At 37.9% G+C, this 20734-nt stretch overlaps 1 protein-coding gene and 1 pseudogene across 5 annotated transcripts in view; one reads left to right on the top strand and one right to left on the bottom strand.

The window, feature by feature from the left end:
- The window catches only part of COPS4 (COP9 signalosome subunit 4), a 35924-nt gene continuing 15190 nt past the window's right edge, over window positions 1-20734 (top strand). Inside the window, exons 1-6 of one of the 5 annotated variants that reach the window (XM_045790690.2) lie at window positions 105-217; window positions 620-708; window positions 15398-15477; window positions 16227-16301; window positions 17401-17552; window positions 18111-18214. In XM_045790690.2, the coding sequence (XP_045646646.1) occupies window positions 16256-16301; window positions 17401-17552; window positions 18111-18214 (302 nt within the window). In that variant the 5' untranslated portion in view covers window positions 105-217; window positions 620-708; window positions 15398-15477; window positions 16227-16255. Of the gene's footprint in view, window positions 218-619; window positions 709-15397; window positions 15478-16226; window positions 16302-17400; window positions 17553-18110; window positions 18215-20734 lie in introns of all 5 variants that reach the window. The other 4 variants (XM_045790703.2, XM_045790695.2, XM_045790712.2 and 1 more) reach the window with 4 other exon arrangements.
- On the bottom strand, window positions 9039-9621 carry LOC123787823 (large ribosomal subunit protein P1 pseudogene; annotated as a pseudogene).

Raw genomic sequence — 20734 nt, 5'->3', positions numbered from 1 at the left:
CAGGGTCTCACACCCGGCGCTCTGGCCCTCACAGTCGCTACTCTATGGCATCTCGGGTTCCCTCTAGCTGCAGTCTGGAGGACTACACTCGTTTTCTTTTCGGCTGCGCGAGGTCCGGCAGCCTCTGCTGAGCTGGAAGAAAGATGGCGGCAGCCGTGCGGCAGGATTTGGCCCAGCTCATGAATTCGAGCGGCTCTCATAAAGATCTGGCGGGCAAGTGAGTATTTCCCAGGGGCCTGGGAGGTCAGGAGGTAAGCAATAGACCAGTTCTTGGGTTGACGGCGGCTTTGGGATGTGATACGGCCTGACAACCAAGGGGGCGGGCCTGAGGTCGTTTGTAGACGCGAAAATTGGGAGCAGCAGAATCCCGGTGGGGATCTTGCGGAGGGAACCCTTGGGGGCATCAGACCTGGGGTGACTGTCAACTTGTTCAATCTTTGATAGCATCCTTACCCGTTTCTTAAGATTCTGGAAGCATGGTCTGAGGGACGACTGCTCCCACGGCCTTCTTTCCATCGCTGGCTGGCCTCTCACACCGAATTCTGGTCTCTCTTTGGGCTCCCCCCCTTTTTTTTTTTGATTGAGGGAAATGTGTATTTTTTGATTGACCCCGATGCAGAGTTTTCTGGGAGATGGCTTCTCGAGGCAGACGGGGGTGAGGAGGTATGGCTGCTATCTTGTCGTTCAGAACCACCCGGACCATCTTCTGTGAGTCCTTGTGTTTTGGGTTTTCTCTCCGCGCCACCAACTCTGAAGAGGGGCACATAAGCAGAACGCCCTCACAACGTGAGTCAGGAAGTCTAGATTAGTGATGTTTGCAGGAATCTGAATTGTTTAGGAATTTTGTGGAATTTATGTTGAAGGCTTACATCCACTCCACGTTAAAATTTGTGACATGTCCCTGTCATGCAAGCAATTACAATAGTGTTAATCGTAGGTAGGTAGGAGGTAGATATAAAACTGTCCTTTTTCTCTTTGTAGATTATACAGCACTCTTCTTCTTTTTTTTTTTTTAAAGATTTTATTTATTTATTTGACAGAGATAGAGACAGCCAGCGAGAGAGGGAACACAAGCAGGGGGAGTGGGAGAGGAAGAAGCAGGCTCATAGCGGAGGAGCCTGATGTGGGGCTCGATCCCAGAACGCCGGGATCACGCCCTGAGCCGAAGGCAGACGCTTAACTGCTGTGCCATCCAGGCGCCCCAGCACTCTTCTTTTGTAATGAACCTGCATTCTGTTTAAAGTATGCGTCTCAAGTTGATGGTAATATTTACATCCTGACAGCTGAGATCCTATTGATCTATGTAAATGGGATACACCTGCTCTAACCTGGCCATTGAAACCTTGACTGTGTTTTATGTAAATTCTGCTATCTTTTCTCTGGTGGCAAATGTAATCTAGTTTTATCAGTGGGAAATCTAGCTGTGTATCATGGGTTTAGCTACTATGTACTGCAGTTTCCTTCTCATGAAAATGGGGATAATAGGACTTTTTCTTGTCTGAGGACAAAATGAGTGTGTATATGCACTTATATCACATATGTCACTTAGAAGAGTACCTGACACTTAGTGCCACAAAATTGTCTTTGTTACTATTATTACTATAAAGCAGTTAGTATATACATATATTGACTTATTCCATGGGTTGTAAATAAGGTGAATGTGTCTTCATGGTTTAAGCCTTTCTGTGTGTAATTTTTAGATTTGGATGAAAGTAAAATGAGCATGTATTTTCCCCCCATGTTCAGCTTATATTTCCCCCCATGCTTTGCTTTCTTTTTTGTTTTGTTGAAGAAAATGAAGTACATTCTTTATCAGAAGAGATACAGTTTTTCAAATATTCGCAAAATTCTGAAATTTAAGCTAAGAATTTACTTCCTCAGCTGTAAATTGCAGGTAAATATTAGTACCAGTCTTATAGAGTACTTTAGTTACATATTATTATGTAACAAACCAAAAACTTAGTAGTGTAAAACAACTATTATTTTTCAGGATTCTTTGGGTTGACTGGACTGTTTTGCTGGTCTAATCCAGGCTTACTCATGCAGGTGCAGAGTTAGCTGGCAGTCCAGTTGGGGCTGGTGGAGCTAAAACGGACTCACATATACATCAGGCTGTTAGATGAGTCTGTCTCTCCACATGGTCTCTCATTCAGCAGTTCCTTATAGGGCCATGGGAGTGTTCCAAAAGGGTGAGAGTGTGGACGCTGCCACACCTAAGGCTAGCCTTGGAAATCTCATCATGTCAATTCTCTAAAATAGGTCAAAGTAAATCACAAGACCAGCCCCGATTCAAGGGGAGGAAAAATGGAGTCTACCTCTTTATGGGAGGAATGACCCAAGTTACGTTAGAAAGGGGCATGGACAGATGGGGGCATGATTCATCAGAGGCCATTACTGTAACAGTCTATCACGTGAGATTGTTGTGCTTGATAACTGATAGCCAGTGCTTTCTGAGGAAAGTCTTGGCCTTGCCTGCAGGTACGTATCTGGTCCTACGTCGACAAGAATGTGTTGGGATGTTTATTTTCATAACAAAACAGTTCTGCCAGCTACGTGTCTATGAGGAAAACACTCTTGAAAGGTATCAGTAGTTGTAGGATTTATGTTAGGAGTTGAGTGACAAAGCAGTCTGTATTAAGGGATAGAGTAAATTCGTTTCTAAAATATTGATACTGGGTGTTTCCAGCAATTAGAATATTTATAACAGAGCAGTCTTTTAATAAGTGTTAGTTCAATTGAATAGCTAGAAAGGTGCAGAGCTTATGTTTGAACCCAGGTTTGTGTACTCTATAAAGCTTATTATTTTTTTAAAAGATTTTATTTATTTATTTGACAGAGAGAGAGACAGCCAGCGAGAGAGGGAACACAAGCAGGGGGAGTGGGAGAGGAAGAAGCAGGCTCCCAGCGGAGCAGGGAGCCCGATGCGGGGCTGGATCCCAGGATCCTGGGATCACGCCCTGGGCTGAAGGCAGACGCTTAACAACTGAGCCACCCAGGCACCCCTAGGCCCCTATAAAGCTTTTTAAAAATCTGCCTATATGCTTTTCTTGCCCAAACTTCAATTAGAAATGCATTCTCATGGGGCGCCTGGGTGGCACAGCGGTTAAGCGTCTGCCTTCGGCTCAGGGCGTGATCCCGGCGTTATGGGATCAAGCCCCACACCGGGCTCCTCCGCTATGAGCCTGCTTCTTCCTCTCCCACTCCCCCTACTTGTGTTCCCTCTCTCGCTGGCTGTCTCTATCTCTGTCGAATAAATAAATAAAATCTTAAAAAAAAAATGCATTCTCATAACTATGAATTAGCACAACAGTCTAAAGTTGACGTAAGAAATTGGCAATATGAGATGCATTTTTGCAAATTTTATAAACTACTTTTGTACATATTATGCATTATGATCATTATCTCATACAAAGCTTTAGAAGAGAGGAGAGCCTTGAAGAGGAACCATTTGAATAGGTAGCTGTTACGATAGCCTGTCTTAATTACTTGGCTAAAATGTGCTCAGTTCTTTGAAACTCAGTTGAGATGTTATTTCTTCCAAAAAGCCTTTTCTGAACAGCCACCAACACAAACTCTTAACTACCCACACACACAGGACCTGGTTTGTTGCTCTTATGCGTGATGGCAGATTATATTTACCTCTACCATAGAACTTAAGTGTTTTTATTGTCTGTTTACTTGTCTGCCTTTCCAAGTAGAATGTGATCTCTTTGAGGGCGAGTATGATGTTATGGATTATAGGTCTTTGTTGAGTTAATCCTATAGAAATAGGACCTTTTTTCCGCCCCTTCCCACTTCTCTTTATAGAAGGTACCCAGAAGAGGATAGCAGGCCTTTGGAGTCTAAACATTTCATTTTACAAGAAGCTGTTAGTGTAGAGAAAAGAGAGTAATGGGAGACCTGTTAGCTGTCTTTGACTATTAATTAGAAAGGCTGTTTTGCAGGGGCGTCTTGGTGGCTGTTGATTAAGTGCCTGCCTTTGGCTCAGGTCATGATCTCAGGGTCCTGGTATCGAGCCCTGCATCAGGCTCCCTGCTCAGTGGAGGAGTCTGCTTCACCCTCTCCTGCTCCCCCTGCTCGCACGCTGTCTCTCTCTCTCTCTCTAAGAAATAAATAAAATCTCAAAAAAAAAAAAAAGAAAGAAAGAAAGGCTGTTTTGCAGAAAAGAAAATAACTCCTCTGCCTTACAGAGATGGACTTTGGATTAGAACTTTCTAATAATAGAATGGAATAGAACTGTCAAAAAAGGGAGGACACACACACACCAGGGGATAAGACTATACAATCTCAAGGGCCCCTTGTAACTGAGATTCTCTGGTTCTCTGTTATTCCCACACACAACAGTTTTAGTGGTTCCCATCTCAAGAGTGAAGTTCCCTAACATCTGGTGTTTACCCTGTGCCAAGCACATCTTTATTTACATTTTTTAATCCTTAATGAGTAACATTTACATTATATATGAGAAAACTGAAGTACAGAGGTGAAATACCTCGCTTGAGGTCGCATAGCTAGTGGCAAGGCCATAGTACAACCTATCTGCTTGTCTCATAGCCCTTAACTCTAAACACATCTACCTTTTGGCCTTAAATTATCTTCCCCAAACTAGACTACATTTCAGATAGTGATTTTTTTTTCTTTGGCCTAGAATACCTATCTTTCTCCACTCTTTCCCACTTAACACTACACTGAAATATTTAGAATGCTTGAAGATCATCCTCATTTAGGAAATTATTTCTTTTTTTTGAGAATCTTACTGAGATTCTCTTACATATTAACAGTCACCTTTTTAAAAAATTTTTTTTATTCAAATTCAATCTAGTTAACATATAGTGTATTATTAGTTTCAGGTAGAATTCAGTGATTCATCAGTTGCATGTAACACCCTATGCTCATGCCATCAAGTGTCCTCCTTACTGCCCATCACCCAGTTACCCCATCCTCCCACCCACCACCCCTCCAGCAACCCTCAGTTTGTTTCTTATAGTTAAGAGTCTCTTATGGTTTGCCTCCTTCTCTGTTTTTATCTTATTTTTCCTTCCCTTCCCCTAGGTTCATCCGCTTTGTTTCTTAAATTCCACATATGAGTGAAATCATGATATTTGTCTTTCTCTGACTTATTTCACTTCTCAGAGTACACTCCAGTTCCATACATGTGGTTGCAAATGGCAAGATTGTATTCTTTTTGACAACTGGGTAATATTTCATTTGGGTGTGGGGGGTGTGTGGATGTGTGTGTACACACACCACATCTTCTTTATCCATTCATCTGTCGACGGACATCTGGGTTCTTTCCATAGTTTGGCTATTGTAGACATTGCTGCTGTAAACATTGGGGTGCGTGTACTCTTGTTGAGTCGTAGGGTAGTTCTATTTCTGACTTTTTGAGGAACCTCCATATTGTTTTCCAAATTGGCTACACCAGTTTGCTTTCCCACCAGCAGTGTGAGACAGTTCCCCTTTCTCTGCAACTTTGCCAACATGTGTTGTTTCCTGAATGGTTAGTTTTAGCCATTCTGACCCGTGTGAAGTGGTATTTCATTGTGGTTTTGAGTTGTAAGGAAATTATTTCTCTTTCCTGAATATTATTGTGTTTAGTTTTCTGAAATTTTTGTGATTCGTCTATGTGGATTTGTTTATTTCTCTGTCAGTTGGCTTTTGCTATGAAATAAACCACTCTAAAACTGAGTGGATTAAAACAACAATCATTTACTTTGCTTATAATTTTGGTGGTTGACTGGGCCCAGCTGGATGGTTCTCTGTTCTGCATGGTCTGGGTTCCACATGTGTCTCCTACATGTGTCTGTAGTCAGCTGCAGGTCAGGTAGGCACCGCTGCATTGTTGTGTTGGCAGGGGCAGTGGAGGTGACTGGGCTACATATTTCATTATCCAGTAGGTTAGTCCGATCTTCTTCTTGTGGCCACAGCAGGGTTCCAAGAGAAAAAGACACATACAAGACCTCTTGAGGTCTGTCTAGATTCGGAGCAGGCACTTCACTTCTATCAAATTCTATTAATCAAAACAAGCCCAGATCAAAGGGTGGGAAAAGAAACTCTACCTCTTGATGTGAAAAGCTACAAAGTCACATTGCAAGGGGCATATATACAGAAGGTGAAAGATTGTGGTTTTTCATTTTGTTTTATTTTTGTTTGTCAATACCCCTCTGCATTATCCTGGTTGTGCTTCACTGCATTTTTTGAATCAGATATATTAGATTCTTTCATGGTCCTGGGATGTTTCAGCCATGTATTGTCAAATGTAGCTTGTGTCCCCTTCTGTTTTCTTCTCTAGGACTCCAGTGAAACCCGTTAGGCCCTCTTACTGTGACCTCTATGTCTTTTACCCTGTCTTCTCTACTTGTCTTTGCAATGCTGTATGTCTCTTACCCTGTCTTCTCTACTTACCTTTGCCATGCTTTATTCTGGATAGGTTTTTCTGTCCTGCCTCCTAGTTTATCAGTTTTTCAGACGTGTTTAATCTACTGTTAAGAACTTCATTGAGTAAGCTTGGATATAGTATTTTTTAGTTCTGTAGTTTTTGGTGGTTCTTTTTTCTTTTCTTTTTTTTTTTTTAATATATTTTTTAAAAAATTTATTTTACATAGGCTACACGCCTGACGTGGAGCTTGAACTGATGACCCTGAGATGGAGAGTCACATGCTCTGCTGACTGAGCTAGCCAGCTGCCCCGGTGGTTCTTTCTTCAAATGACACTTTTTATGGTTCTCAGTTTCTTGCTGAAACTTTGAAGCCTGAGTTTATCTCTGTAAACATGGTAAACAGTAATTGTACTACAGTCTTTCTGATAGTCTCCAGTATCTGGAGTCCCTGCTTGTTGCTATTGTCTGTTGCTTTTGTTGATTCTTGCTCATATTGTCATATGACTGGTAATCTTTGTTGGGCAAGTTATTTAAAAATATACTTTTGAAACATTTGGAGGCTTAGGATATAACCTTTCATGGAGGGTTTTCATTTCCTTCTGCCAGTCACTTGAGGGTGATAGCTGTCTAGGATCAAGGCTTCAGAATTTTTTGGTTTACCTAGATGATCCTTAGAATAGAAATTGTAATCTTATTTCAAAAGTGGTAGTGTTTCCTCTTTTGGCAAGCACAGATCTCAGATTCCTTTTCTTTTAGCTCTGTAGTTGGCCAAAAATTACAACTTGCCTCTCAATGTTTCTAGTAGGTTGGCAGAATGCCCCAAGGCAGAGCCCACCAGAAGTCTCACTCTGCTTCCCAGTTGTCTTTTCACAGTCAGCAAATGCTTTCAGGCAGAAGCTCTTTGTACTCTTATCCTTTCCTGTTTTTTCTTTCTTGTTAGGATTTTATGCTATTAATTTTTTTTTTGCATTTCTTTCAGCTTTTTATGTTTTTATTTTGAGGTAGAGTTGGTCTAGTCATCTAATTCATCATTACCATAGGTGAAAGACCTACTAATACATACCTATTTTACTCATTTTGATTCTAAATAGTGACTGTGATACATTTTCATGTACATATGTTCTATTTACCTTCAGATTTAAGTGCCAAGAAGTCAGGAATCAACATAGTGAACTTTAGTTCATAGACATAAATGGATGCTCAGTAAACATTTGTTGATGATGATAAATGGGTAGGGCAGATGTAAGCACCTTAATTAAATGTATTTTCCTCCATATTTTTTTTTTCAAGTAGGCTCCATGTCCGATGTGGAGCCCAGCGCGGGGCTTGAACTCACAAACCTGAGATCAAGATCTGAGCTGAAACCAAAAGTTGGATGTGTAACCGACTGAGTCACCCAGGCGCCCACCTCCATAATATTTTTTAAGGAAAATGTATTTGGTATTTGTCGTGTTCTCCACAAGTCACTTTTTCATTTTTTCTATTGAGTGCTCAGTAAAAAGATGTTTTATCCATGGAGTCTTCTCTAGCTAATCTAACCCCTTTTGGTTTTACTCTCTTCTGAATTAAAATATTACCTCTTTATTTTTCATCTCTCTCTTTTTTAATTTTGTTTTTACTTTCTATTAAAATATAAGATATGTGTGGGTTTATATACACCTATATATTTTAAAGTACATTGCATTGAGTACATTACTCTTAAGAGTAGAGCCCAGTATGTGTTCTCACATACATAGATATGGAACAACTATCCAGATCAAGCTGGGGAATATTTCCAGCATTCCCAGAGGTTCCCTCATTCCCAGTCACTACCCCCAAATATAACCATTATTCTACTTCTGTCCCTGTAAATTGGGTTTGCCTATTCTTGAAATGCACAGAAACAGAACCATTCAGTGTACATTCTTTTGTGTCTGTCCTTTTTCACTCAACATAATATCTGAGATACATTCGTATATGAAGCATTCCTTATTGATTTGTAGAATTCCATTTTATTAGTGGGCCTCACTTATTGATTAGCATTAAAAATTTTTTTCTAGTTTAGAGCTATTATGAATAAAGCTACTATGAAAATTTTTGTATATATCTTTTTGTGGACACAGACATTCATATCTCTTGGATAAATACCCAAGAGTGGAATATTTGGGTTATAGAGTACACATGTTTAGTTTTAGTGGATAACTGCCAGTGGTTTTCCAGAGTGTAGATCACTTTACACTCCCATCGAGTATAGATGAGATTAGTTCCCCCGCATCCTCACCAATACTCAAATTTGTTAGTGTTTTAAATATTACTCTTTCTAATGGAAGTATAAAGGTATCTACTTGTGCTTATAATTTGCATTAACCTAATGAATATTGAGGTTGTTGGGTACCTTTTAATATGCTTATTGGGCATTGGGATATTATCTCTAGTGAAGTGCTTATTTAAGCATTTTGTCTGTTTTTTAATTGGGTGGTTCATCTTTTACTGATTTACAGGAGTTTTAAATATATTCTGGATGGGAGGTTTTTTTCTTGTTTTTTTTTCTTGTTTTTTTTTTGTTTGTTTTTTTTTGTTTTTTTTTTTGCCAAATACATGGATTGCAAGTATCTTTTCTATTGGTGGCTTGCATGTTTCACTTTTTTTTAAAGCTTTTTGTTGAATAAGTTACAGAAGAGGCTTTTTTTTTTTTTTTTTTTAAGATTTTATTTACTTGACGGAGAGAGAGAGAGACAGTGAGAGAGGGAACACAAGCAGGGGGAGTGGAAGAGGAAGAAGCAGGAGAGCCGGATGTGGGGCTTGATCCCAGGACCGTGGGATCATGACCTGAGCCAAAAACAGACGCTTAATGACTGAGCCACCCAGGCACCCCTAAGGAGGCTTAATCAGAAAGACCAAAGCCCATGTCATCATCAGACTCCTCTGATTCTTCTTTCTTTGCTTCCACTTTCTTCTCAGCTGGAACAGCAGTAGTGGAAGGAGCAGGACCTCTTGCTGGCACAGCGCCAGCTGCTGGGGCGGCTCCACCAGCCCGTACATTACATATGAGGCCACCAATGTTGACATTGGCCAGGGCCTTAGCAAACAAGCCCGGCCAGAGAGGTTCAACATTCATACCTGCTGCTTTAATGAGGGTATTGATCTTAGCCTCTTGTGACCTCATCGCCCTGCAGGATGAGGGCCAAGCAGATGCAGGCAATCTCCGAGACTGAGGCCATGATGCGGGCATGTGCTGAGCGGGCACCGTCAGGTGCAGTGCTAGTCGCCAGATGAAGTGAGGGCCTCACCCCAACATGGCATTACCTTCCTTGGAAGGACAGAGCACCTTAGTGGCAGCAGAGGAAAGCATGTCTCACTTTTTTAATGGTGACTTTCATAGATATCTTAATTTCAAAGAAACGTATCCATTTTTTATTCTTACAAAATCTTTTTTCTTGTGAGAACTTTTAAGAACTACTTTTCTAGCAACTTTCAAATATGCAATACACAGTATTATTAACTATATTCACCATGCTGTACATTACATCCCCATGACTTATTTATTTTATAACTGGAAGTTTGTATCTTTTGACCACCTTCACCCATTTTCCCATCCCCCACTCCTGGCCTCTGGCGGCTACCAGTCTGATCTGCATCTCTGTGTTTGGTTTGGTTTTATTTTAAATTCTACTATAAGAGAGATCATTTGGTATTTGTCTTTCTCTGACTTATTTCATTTAGCATAATGCCCTCAAGATCTATCTGTCTCGTTGCAAAAGACAAGATTTTCTTCCTTTTTTATGGCTGAATAATATTCCATTATATTTACATACATTTTCTTTATCCATCCATTCATAGATGAACACTTACGTTGTTTCCATATCTTGGTTATTGTAAATAATGCTGCAATGAACATAGGAGTTTATATGTCTTTTCAAACTAATGTTTTTATTTTCTTTGGATAAATACCCAGTAGAATTGTTGGATCACAGTGTGGATTTTTTTTTGAGGCATCTTTATACCATTTTCCATAGTGGCTGCACTAATTTACATTCCCACCAATAGTACATGGTTTTCTTTTCTGTGTATCTTTGCCAACACTTGTTATTTCTTGTCTTTTTAGTAATAGCCATTCTAACAGGTGTGAGGTGATATCTTATTGTGGATTTGACTTGTATTTCTCAGATTATTAGTGATGTTGAACCTGTTTTTATGTGCCTTTTGGCCATCTGTATATCTTTGGAAAAATGTCTATTCAGTTCCTCTGCCCTTTTTTTTTTTTTTTTTGAAAGCGAGAGAGAAGGTGAACATGGGGGTGGGAAGAGAGAGAGCGGAGAGAGAGAATCTTAAGTAGGCTTCATGCTTCATGCCTAGTGAGGAGCCTGACATGGGGGTTCCATCTCACAACCCCGAGATCGTGATCTGAGCCAAAATGAGGAGTCAGATGCTTAACCAACTGAGACACCCTGGTGCCCCTCCTCTGCCATTTTTTAATCACTGTTTTATTTTTTTGCTATTGAGTTATATGAATTTTTTCAATATGTGTCAAATATTGAACCCTTATCAGATATGATTTACAAGTATTTTTGTCCCACTCTGTAGGTTGCCTTTTTATTTTGTTGATGGTTTCCTTCACTTGAAACTTTTTAGGTTGATATAATCCCCTTTATTTATTTTTGCTTTTGTTGTCACCACTTCTTGACTCAGATCTAAAAAGATATTGCTAAGACCAGTGTTGAGGAACTTACCACCTATGTATTATTGTAGGAGTTTATGGTTTCAGGTCTTATATTCATGTCTTTAATTCATTTTGAGTTTATTTTTGCATATAGGGTAAAATAGTGGTCCAGGTTCATTTTTTTGCATGTGGCTGTCCAGTTTTCTCAGCACTATTTATTGAAGACACCATCCTTTCTCCATTGTATATTCTTTCATCCTTTGTTGTAAATTAATTGACCATATATGTGTGGGTTTATTTCTGGGCTCTCTGTTCTGTTCCATTGATCTATGTGTCTGTGTTCATGCTGATACCATACCATTTTGATTACTATAGCTTTGTAATAGTTTGAAATCAGGGAGTGTGATGCCTCCAACTTTGTTGTTTTTTCTCAAGATTGCTTGGTTATTCAAGGTCTTTTATGGTTCCATACAAATTTTAGGTTGTTTGTTCTATTTCTGTGAAAAATGCCATTGGAATTTTGATAGGGATTTCATTGAATCTGTAGATTGCTTTGGGTAGTATGGGCATTTTAACAATATTAATACTTTCAATCCATGACTATGGAATGTCTTTCTTTTTATTTTTGTCTTCAATTTCTTTCGTCAATGTCTTACAGTTTTCAGTGTACAAATCTTTCACCTGGGTTAAATTTATTCCTAGTTATTTTATTCTTTTGATGTAATTATAAATATGATGTTTTCTCTTCCTAATAATTTGTTATTCATGTATAGAAACACAACAGATTTTTAAAAATTTAAATTCAATTTAATTAACGTATAGTGTATTAATAGTTTCAGAGGTAGAATTTAGAGATTCATCAGTTGCATATAACATCCAGTGCTCATTTCATCAAGTACCCTCCTTAATGCTGATCACCCAGGTACCCCATCTTCCACCCACCTCCCTTCCAGCAGCCCTTAGTTTGTTTCCTACAGTTAAGAGTCTCTTAAGGTTTGTCTCCCTCTCTGTTTCCATCTTATTTAATTTTTTCCTTCCCTTTCCTTTTGTGCATCAGTTTTGTTTCTTAAATTCTGCATGTGAGTGAAATCATATGATATTTGGCTTTCTCTGATTTATTTCGCTTAGCATAATACCCTCTAGTGCAGCCGCGTCATTGCAAATGGCAGGATTTCATTCTTTTTGATGACTGAGTAATTTTCCATTGTATAGTTATACTGTATCTTCTTTATCCATTCATCTGTTGATGGACATCTGGGCTCTTTCCATAGTTTGGCTGTTGGAAACACAACAGATTTTTGAGCATTGGTTTTGTACCCTACAACTTTACCGAATTCATTTATTCTAACAGTCATATTTCTTATATTGTTTGGTTTTATTCATTTTAGTAACTTTTGTTTTATTGTAATTTAATATGTAATAATATTTGATTTTAAAATTTTTATTTGCCTCACTATATTATATCTTCAAAGACTAAGGTTATTTAAAATAATCTTTAGTATCACACAGAATCTTATATAGCATTTTAAAAAGCCTAGGTGCTCAGTTAGCATTTTTGGATGATTTAATCTGGCAATATTAAATGATTATTATTTTTTTAAAGATCTTATTTATTTATTAGAGAGCGAGCAAGAGAGAGAGCACAAGCAGGGGAAGCAGCAGGCAGAGGAAGAAGCAGGCTCCCTGCTGAGCAAGGAGACGGACATGGGACTTGATCCCAGGACCCCGGGGTCATGATCTGAGCCGAAGGCAGATGCTTAACTGACTGACCCTCTCATGCGCCCCAATGATTATTTAAATCCCTGATTTAAATTAGGTTTATTAGTCATTCCTTATTATTATTGTAAAAAAGTAATTTCTTATTCTTAGATACTGGAATTTACGTATTAGGGAATGAGTAAGATAGCATCTAGCCCAAACTCTGCACCTCACTTTCTTAATTGATTAAAGTTGAGAGTTTGAGTAGACAATTTATAATGCTCTGGCAAGTTGTATGATGTGATTACTATAAAAGTTTTATCACTTTTTAAGGGGTTTTTTGGGTGTGTTTTTAATACAGACTAGTTGTTAAGTTGTGAAACAATAATTTAAAAGTTAGGTTAAATCACAAAATTTCTGTGAGACACTGTCATCTTTGAGTATAATGTTGTTAGTATAAAATATAGGGATGTAAGATTAAGGGGGCTTTGTTATGAGTATGAAGAATATGAATAATAAGCCAATAAAAAATGAACAAACCATCTAATGTATTAATTTAAATGCCCAGAACAATAAAGTAGATGTATAAATATAGATATGGGAAATAGTATATGTGCATAGTTGTGTATGTGTATATATAGAAAGAATGAGATATTCCATGTTAATGAATTTTCAGATAGCTGAATTTTATCCCTCAAATTTAAAAAATAATTTTAAAAATGTCAATTTTTATTTTAAAGCTTAGTAATATTTCCTTGCTTTATTAGAGTAGTTTCTCTTTTCTTTTGGAGTTTGCTGGTTTTTCTGTCAGTTTATCTTTCTTACAAGTCAATTTGATTCATTGTATTTTTGAGAAATCATATAACCAAGGTTTAGAAAATACCGTATGGGTTGAGAATCAGTAAGTGTTGAATAGTAGTTTGAAGGTGTGCCCTACAAAATACAAATCACAAATTTGAATGAGTTTGGGCCCTATTTGTGTGTGTGTGTGTGTATTTTCCTATTTGTATATTTTTATTTCTTGACTATATTCTGGATGATGTTCTGAATAATTGGCAATGCTATTAGGTTTGTAAAATGCATTAACTAATGCTTTTAATATATATTAAGACAAAAGGGATTAAAAAATAGTATAATACTTAGGTACCCACCACTCAGTTTAAGAAATAAAATACTGTTTTATTATTTACCAATACTGTTAAATATTTGAATGCTTGTGATATGTTGTTTTAGGCATTGTATGTATAGCAGTCAACAAAACAAACAAAAATCCTTGTCCTCATAGAGTTTGTATTTTAGGAAGGAATTTGCCATTGCCTAATAATTCTCATTGTTACTGTTTTTAGCATTTCCGCCATCCTTTTTTTTTTTTTTTAAGATTTTTATTTATTTATTTGAAAGAGAGAGAGTGTGATTTAGCACATGAATGGGGGAGAGGGGCAGAGGGAGAAGCAGACTCCCCAATGAGCAGGGGTTCCAAGTTCCGGGGCTTGATCCCAGGACCTGAGATCATGACCTGAGCTGAAGACAGAGACTTAACCAATGGAGCCCCCCGGACACCTCTCCCGCATCTGTTTTAGAGTGCTGATTTGAATCTTATGTGGTCGTGAATATTAGGCAGAAGAGTTAGTAGAAGTGATTGCGAATAAAGAATATATAGGCACTGTCTGACAGCATAAGGGGTGTTCTATCAGTGCATTTGGCTTGGTGGAGTTTGTTTTGTACACACTAAGACATTCAATCTTAATTTTGTTTCACTGCCTAGTTAACACTATGCTATTGTTGGTGACCTTAGTTCCATTAGGTCCACAAGAGGAAAAGGTTCTGGGTCACCTCAAATAACATTCTTGTGTGTCTGTGTAATACACAGTTGAAGGAAATATAGCTTATTTTTTAAGGCATTTGAAAGAAAGTTGACTTATTTATTTATTTATTTATTGTTAAAGAGAGGGAGGCAAACCATAAGAGACTTTTTTTTTTTTTTAAGATTCATTTGTTTATTTGAGCGAGAGAGAGAGAGCAGGCGCACATGCCCACACCCAAGTGTGGGGAAGGACAGAGGGGAACAGAGAATTCCAAGCAGACTTCCTGCTGAGCATGGAGCCATTGAGGGGGGGGGGCGCTCAATCCTACAACCCCAAGATCACAATCTGAGCTGAAATCAAGTCATATGCCCAACTGACTGAGCCACCCACACACCCCAAAAGTTGACTTTTTAGTTTAAATTCAAAACTAAAACTTTTTCAAGGAAAAGTGGCACTTTAGATCCAGTAACTTAGAGTCACAGATTTACTTTCTTGTGATGGATTTGCAAACTTTTTTTCTTTTTTAAGTAGGCTCTATGCGCACTGTGGGGCTTGAGCTCACAATCCCCTAGGTCAAGAGTCTCATAGTCTATCGACTAAGCCAGCCAGGTTTTCCCCGGGCTTGAAAACTTAAAAAAAAATTGTGATGTACTGCAAAGGGAACTGGAAGAAGTGATACCTTAGAATTACAGATTTAGTGTTTCTTATGATGGACTAGGAACTTGTAACAAAAAAAAAAATCTGTGGTGTACTATAAAGAAAACCACAAACTAGAGCACGATGAAAGAAACCAGGATAAATAGAAATGAATAAACATCAAAGTTAGCATTAGACTATATAGTGTCCTCTGAACATTATTTTTATTTGGTGGTGTTTTAGGTATCGTCAGATCCTGGAAAAAGCCATTCAGTTATCTGGGGCGGAACAACTAGAAGCTTTGAAAGCTTTTGTGGAAGCAAGTAAGTGGAATGAAAATTCCATGTTTGTCTTGTATTATTGAATTAGGACTTCAAAGCTTGCTCAAGGTTGTTTTATATCAAGTTATCAGTATAATTCGCTTTGAGATTCAATTAAATATACATTGAAATTCATTTTAGAATTTAAACTGTTCAGTACTTTATTTTTCAATAAGTTGTCTTCAGAGTTACATTACCAATTAAGGTTTTGTACAGTAATTGATACAGTGATGAAAGACAATGTAGCATAATGATAAAAAGAATAGTCTAGATTCAGTCTGGTTAGTTGTTTTATTAGTTGTGTGTTCTTGGGTAAGTTAATTCCTTTGTGCCTCCATTTCTTTGTCTATAAAATGGGAATATGATAGCCACCCTGTAGAAATGCTGGGAGGTTAAGTGAGTTAATATACCTAGTAAAGGGCTTTGAATAGTACCTGGCATGTAGTAAGTGCTATATAAGTGTTAATTGTTATTAACGTTAACATTCCATTTGAACGGGAACTAGAAATTTCCATTCTTCAAGATATTCTCACCTACTCCCTGACTTCAAACATATCCAGTTATTTTGAAAATTACTCAAAATTCAGTCTGGAATTGATACTGAGTTACCAATATTAATGACGCTTGAGAGTGCTTTAGAGTGTACAGCATGCTCTCACACACATTCTCGTGAGAAGTGCTGGTTTGTGTAGGAATTTCTTTCTAACAGTTTTAAGTGCCTAATGGCACTTGAAATGAAACTATTTTCTCAGCTGTATCCGGTTGTATCCAAGAATGAATTATGATTAATATATCACGAACTGATTACAAGCTTGCTCCAGGTTACCGTAAGTTACTGTCTCAAAAAATTGGGGCCTGCAATGTGTGTTGAACTGGCAGTGGCTTCAGAAAAACTGTTAGGAATGATTTTTATTGAGAACATGGCATTGTAGTAGCAAAAGAAATAGTGATCTTTATTATAAAGTTTGACCTTTAGATAAACTTTGAATCCAGTGAACTAGTGAAAAGCAGTCTACTGAAAATCATTTACATCAGCTGAACAGTTTTTGAACCATCGTTTATTTTCCCAGTAACTGCTGATCTCAGACTTAATTTATCTGAGCAGTGGTCACAAGCATGATGCATCTTTTAAAATATAAAAATAGCGATAATAATAATGAACATTTGTTGAGTGCTTTGTGCTCCATGTTGTTTAAAGTGCTCTATGTATAGTGCATTTAAGCTTCACAGCAGCCTTAGCCACATTGTACAGACAAGGAAACAGAAACACGGAGAAGTTAAGTTCCTTGTTTGGGGCCATCTGATCAGGAGTGGTGGAAGCAGCATGGCTTCAGAGCCTTCATCCTTAATCACATACTGTAATAAAAACTCATAAGTGTTTATAAATAATGTCATTAAATATGTATGTACATCTAGTGCTGACTTCAGTGAGCAATTCTGTGAATTTTTGTTTTTATTGGGAAAGTACAAGCAGCGGCAACTGTCACTACTTGCTCTATTTAAATTTCATGAAAATTATCTCACTGTTTCTTCTTTAACTACTTTTTGTAACCAAGTGGGAAATAAGTACATACATAAAAATATAGGTGGTTCTGTGCCTTCCCTTTGTAGAAAAATAAGGAGGAGAAGGAATAATATAAAATTCTCAAATGTAAAACAAAACTTTTCCCCAGCCATTTCTATTTCTTAGAAAAATTATGGGATTTTTACAGGTTTGGTGCAGTCATTATGTAATCAAATAATTCAACATAAGGAAAACTGATTCTATAATATAAGATGATATGGGTGTGGAAATCCCTGAATAATGCATGGAAGGTTGTACTTATATATATTGTTTTTAATGTTAATTTTAGGTAAAAAGTGATTGCTTAATGAAAACTTATAAATTACTCATGTTTTCTTATCTTTTTTTTTTTTTTTGACAAGTGGTAAATGAGAATGTCAGTCTCGTGATCTCTCGACAGTTGCTGACTGATTTCTGTACACATCTCCCTAACCTGCCTGATAGCACCGCCAAAGAAATCTATCATTTCACCTTGGAAAAGATCCAGCCTAGAGTCATTTCATTTGAGGAGCAGGTAAAAATCTAGAGCAGTGATTTTTGAACATGAGATAGCAGCAGTTATTTTGAGAGATATTACATTTTTAAAGGAGGTGATCATCCGATTTTATTTTTGACAAAACAGTGTGCCAAACAGCACGTTACAATGTAAAAATAAATATTAGGACGTTGTAACTCCAGCTGACATTTGCTCAGATACTACAGTTTGATTTACGAACCAAATATTACTCTTTGGGCAATTTTTAAGAATGAGTAAATTGTTAATAAGGCTAAAGTCATAGGAAAACTCCAGCATTATATACGCAGTTAACATAAAAGTAAAATTTAATATTTAAACTAAATTATTGCCATAATTCACATTGCAGACATGTGTTAATTTCAGTATCAGTATTTTGATATTCTGTGAATGCAAAATTCATTTAAAAAATTGGGGTGTCTAGTTAAACTTGTACTGTTTACTTCTCAGCTTAATACGTTGAATGAAAGCATTATCACAATAGATTAATGTAGCATTCATTTATTTTAGTCACTAATGTCAGTTGAAATAATTTAACATGTCTACCTACTATTCCAGGTTGCTTCAATAAGACAGCATCTTGCATCCATATATGAGAAAGAAGAAGATTGGAGAAATGCAGCCCAAGTGTTGGTGGGAATTCCTTTGGAAACAGGACAAAAGTATAGTAAATAGTGGATATTGGATAGGGATGTATATAGGATATGTATCATTGTTCACTTATGTCTTTTCTCACATTGTAATGAAAGAAACATTGTAAACAATTTAATAAGTACAAAAATTTTGTAGTATGTAAAAAGGTGATAAGTGCTATAAAGAAAAGTAAAGGGAAAGTGGGGAACAGGTTGTACCATTAAGTAGGGTAATTGAAGTGGTAGGATGGTCCAGATACATCTTCTCAGACACTTGAAGGAAGTAAGGGAGTGGCTATGAGCTGAGGGAAGACTCTTAGTAGATCCTCTTAGAGAGGATGGCTAATGTAAAGGCCCTAAGACAGGAGCATGCCTGGAGTGTTTTCAGAAGATCAAGGATACCAGTGTGGGTGGAGTGGAGTGAGCCAAGGAAAGGTGGGGGGCTGAGATCAGAGACGACTGACGACCAGATTATGTAGGTTCTTGTAAGTCATTGTAAGGCCTTTAGCTTTTCTTTAAGTGAAATGAGGGGGAGCCATTGGAGGATTTTGTATGGAAGAGTGACATGATCTGACTTATATTTTAGAAAATCATTCTGATGACTGGGTTGAGAATAACTGTAGGCAAGTAGTGATAGAAGGACATGAGTTAAGAGATTTATGTACTACTGCAGAGAAGATGAAGATTGTGAGAAATGTTGGATTCTGGATATGTTTTTAAGGTAGAGCTAAGGATTTTCTGGTGCTTAGATATCTGAGTATGAGAAAAAAAGCCAAAATAAATCCTGGTTTTGGTCTGAACAACTGGAAACATGGAATCGCCATCTACTGAGTAGTAAAGAATAGTCTTGGAGGGAAGATCAAGAGTTCCATTTTGGACATGTGATAACAGTGGAAGTATCTAGTAGGGGTTGAATGTATTAATCTGTAGTTTAGGAGAGAGATCTGGGCTACATTTGGAAGTCATTGATGGAATTGAAAGCCATTATATCGATGAGATCCCCAAGAGAGGAAATACAGATAAGACTGAGTACTGATTCCTGGAGCACTGTGGCATTAAAGAGCTCAGGGGCAGGAGGAAATGAGAAGGATTTAGGTAAGAAGAAAACCAGAAGAAGTGGAGTGTGGTGGCCTAGAAGCCAAATGAGGAAAACATATCAAGGAGCAAGTGATCAGCTATGGTGTTCTAGGTCAAGTAAGATGAGAAGTGAGAGTCACCCATTGGAGTTAGTGATGTGGATGTCATTGAGACACTTGACAAAAGCTGTTTTGGTGAAATGGTAAGCGTGGTTGGAATGGGAAGAGAAGAATTAGAGATGGTATGTATAGGCAACTCTTTGCAAAAGTTTTCACAAAAGGGAACAGAGAAATAGGGTAGAAGCAGCAGAGATTATCTTTTCTTTCATGATTTTTCTTTTATTTTTTGGAAAGCAACAATTTGATATGGGGGAGTAAGGGAGAGGATTCTGGCAGGAGTAGATAGGAGGGGAAGGAAACTAGTGGAGGGATAGGCTTTAGGTAGAAGCACAGATAATTCATCTGTGACTGAGTTTCTCAACCCCAGCACTGTTGACATTTTAAATGGAATAATTCTTTGGTTTCAGGGTTGTGCTGTGTGTTCCAAGATGCTTGGCAAGCATCCCAGACCTTTATCATTAGATGCCAATAGCATCGTCGCCCCTATTTGTGACAATCAGCATGTCTGTAGACATCGCCACACGTTCCCTGATGGGCAGAATAGCCCCCGGTGATCTACAATAACAGCCAGGAATACAGAGTATGTGGGTGCTGATATTAGCAATGTGGTGGTGGAGTTTAGGCAAGTATTCTTTGATGGCTTCGGTATTCTTAGTGAAGTCAGAATCGGTCATCAGCTGGAGATGTGGATGAGGGTGGGAGTGTTGAAGTTGAGGGAAGACAAAAAAGGAGAAAAAATTGTCTAGGAGAGTGAGTGGACTAGGAATATACTTGGCAACATTAAGGGCTCATCTGAAGAGTGTAGTGATTGAAATGAGATCATTCAGATTGGTTAAGTGTTTTTCTCCATCAGAGTTCAGCTACATGGGTACAGGAAAGGAGTAGGCAAACTTAAGTTTAATCACAGTTATGATGTTGCCCAACAAGTGTGACAGCAAGAGATGGACAAGGGAGATGAGTGCATATTCAATTCAGTAATTAACAGTGATTGACCATAGGGGATAAACTAGGTAAGGAGTGAAGTGAGGCCTTTAAGGGGAAGAAGACAGTAACAATATAATGAGTTCAGTGGTTTAGAGGTCGCAGTGAGTTGTCGGGTTTGGGATGCTAGACTAAGTGAGAGGGAGAAACAATTAGAATTAAGATGATAGTTTATAACTTTTATTCAGTTAATCTTATCTTCTGATAAGTATTTTTAAAAACATCTGTACTTCTTTATGAAACATTCTTCTCAAGTACATTGTATGAAAAAAAATTAACCTTGTTAATTTTTATTTCTTTAATGGTTTGGAAAGGTTGGGCTTTCTTATTTGCTTTGGTCTTACTCTGGAGCATTTTCTTCATAGTACAGGGC

Source organism: Ursus americanus, chromosome 8, assembly GCF_024610735.1.
Source record: "Ursus americanus isolate L20-20 chromosome 8, mUrsAme1.1.p, whole genome shotgun sequence".
In the NCBI taxonomy this organism is placed as follows: domain Eukaryota; kingdom Metazoa; phylum Chordata; class Mammalia; order Carnivora; family Ursidae; genus Ursus; species Ursus americanus.
Note: the sequence above shows the minus strand (reverse complement) of the source record. Positions and strands in the feature narration are given on the sequence as shown.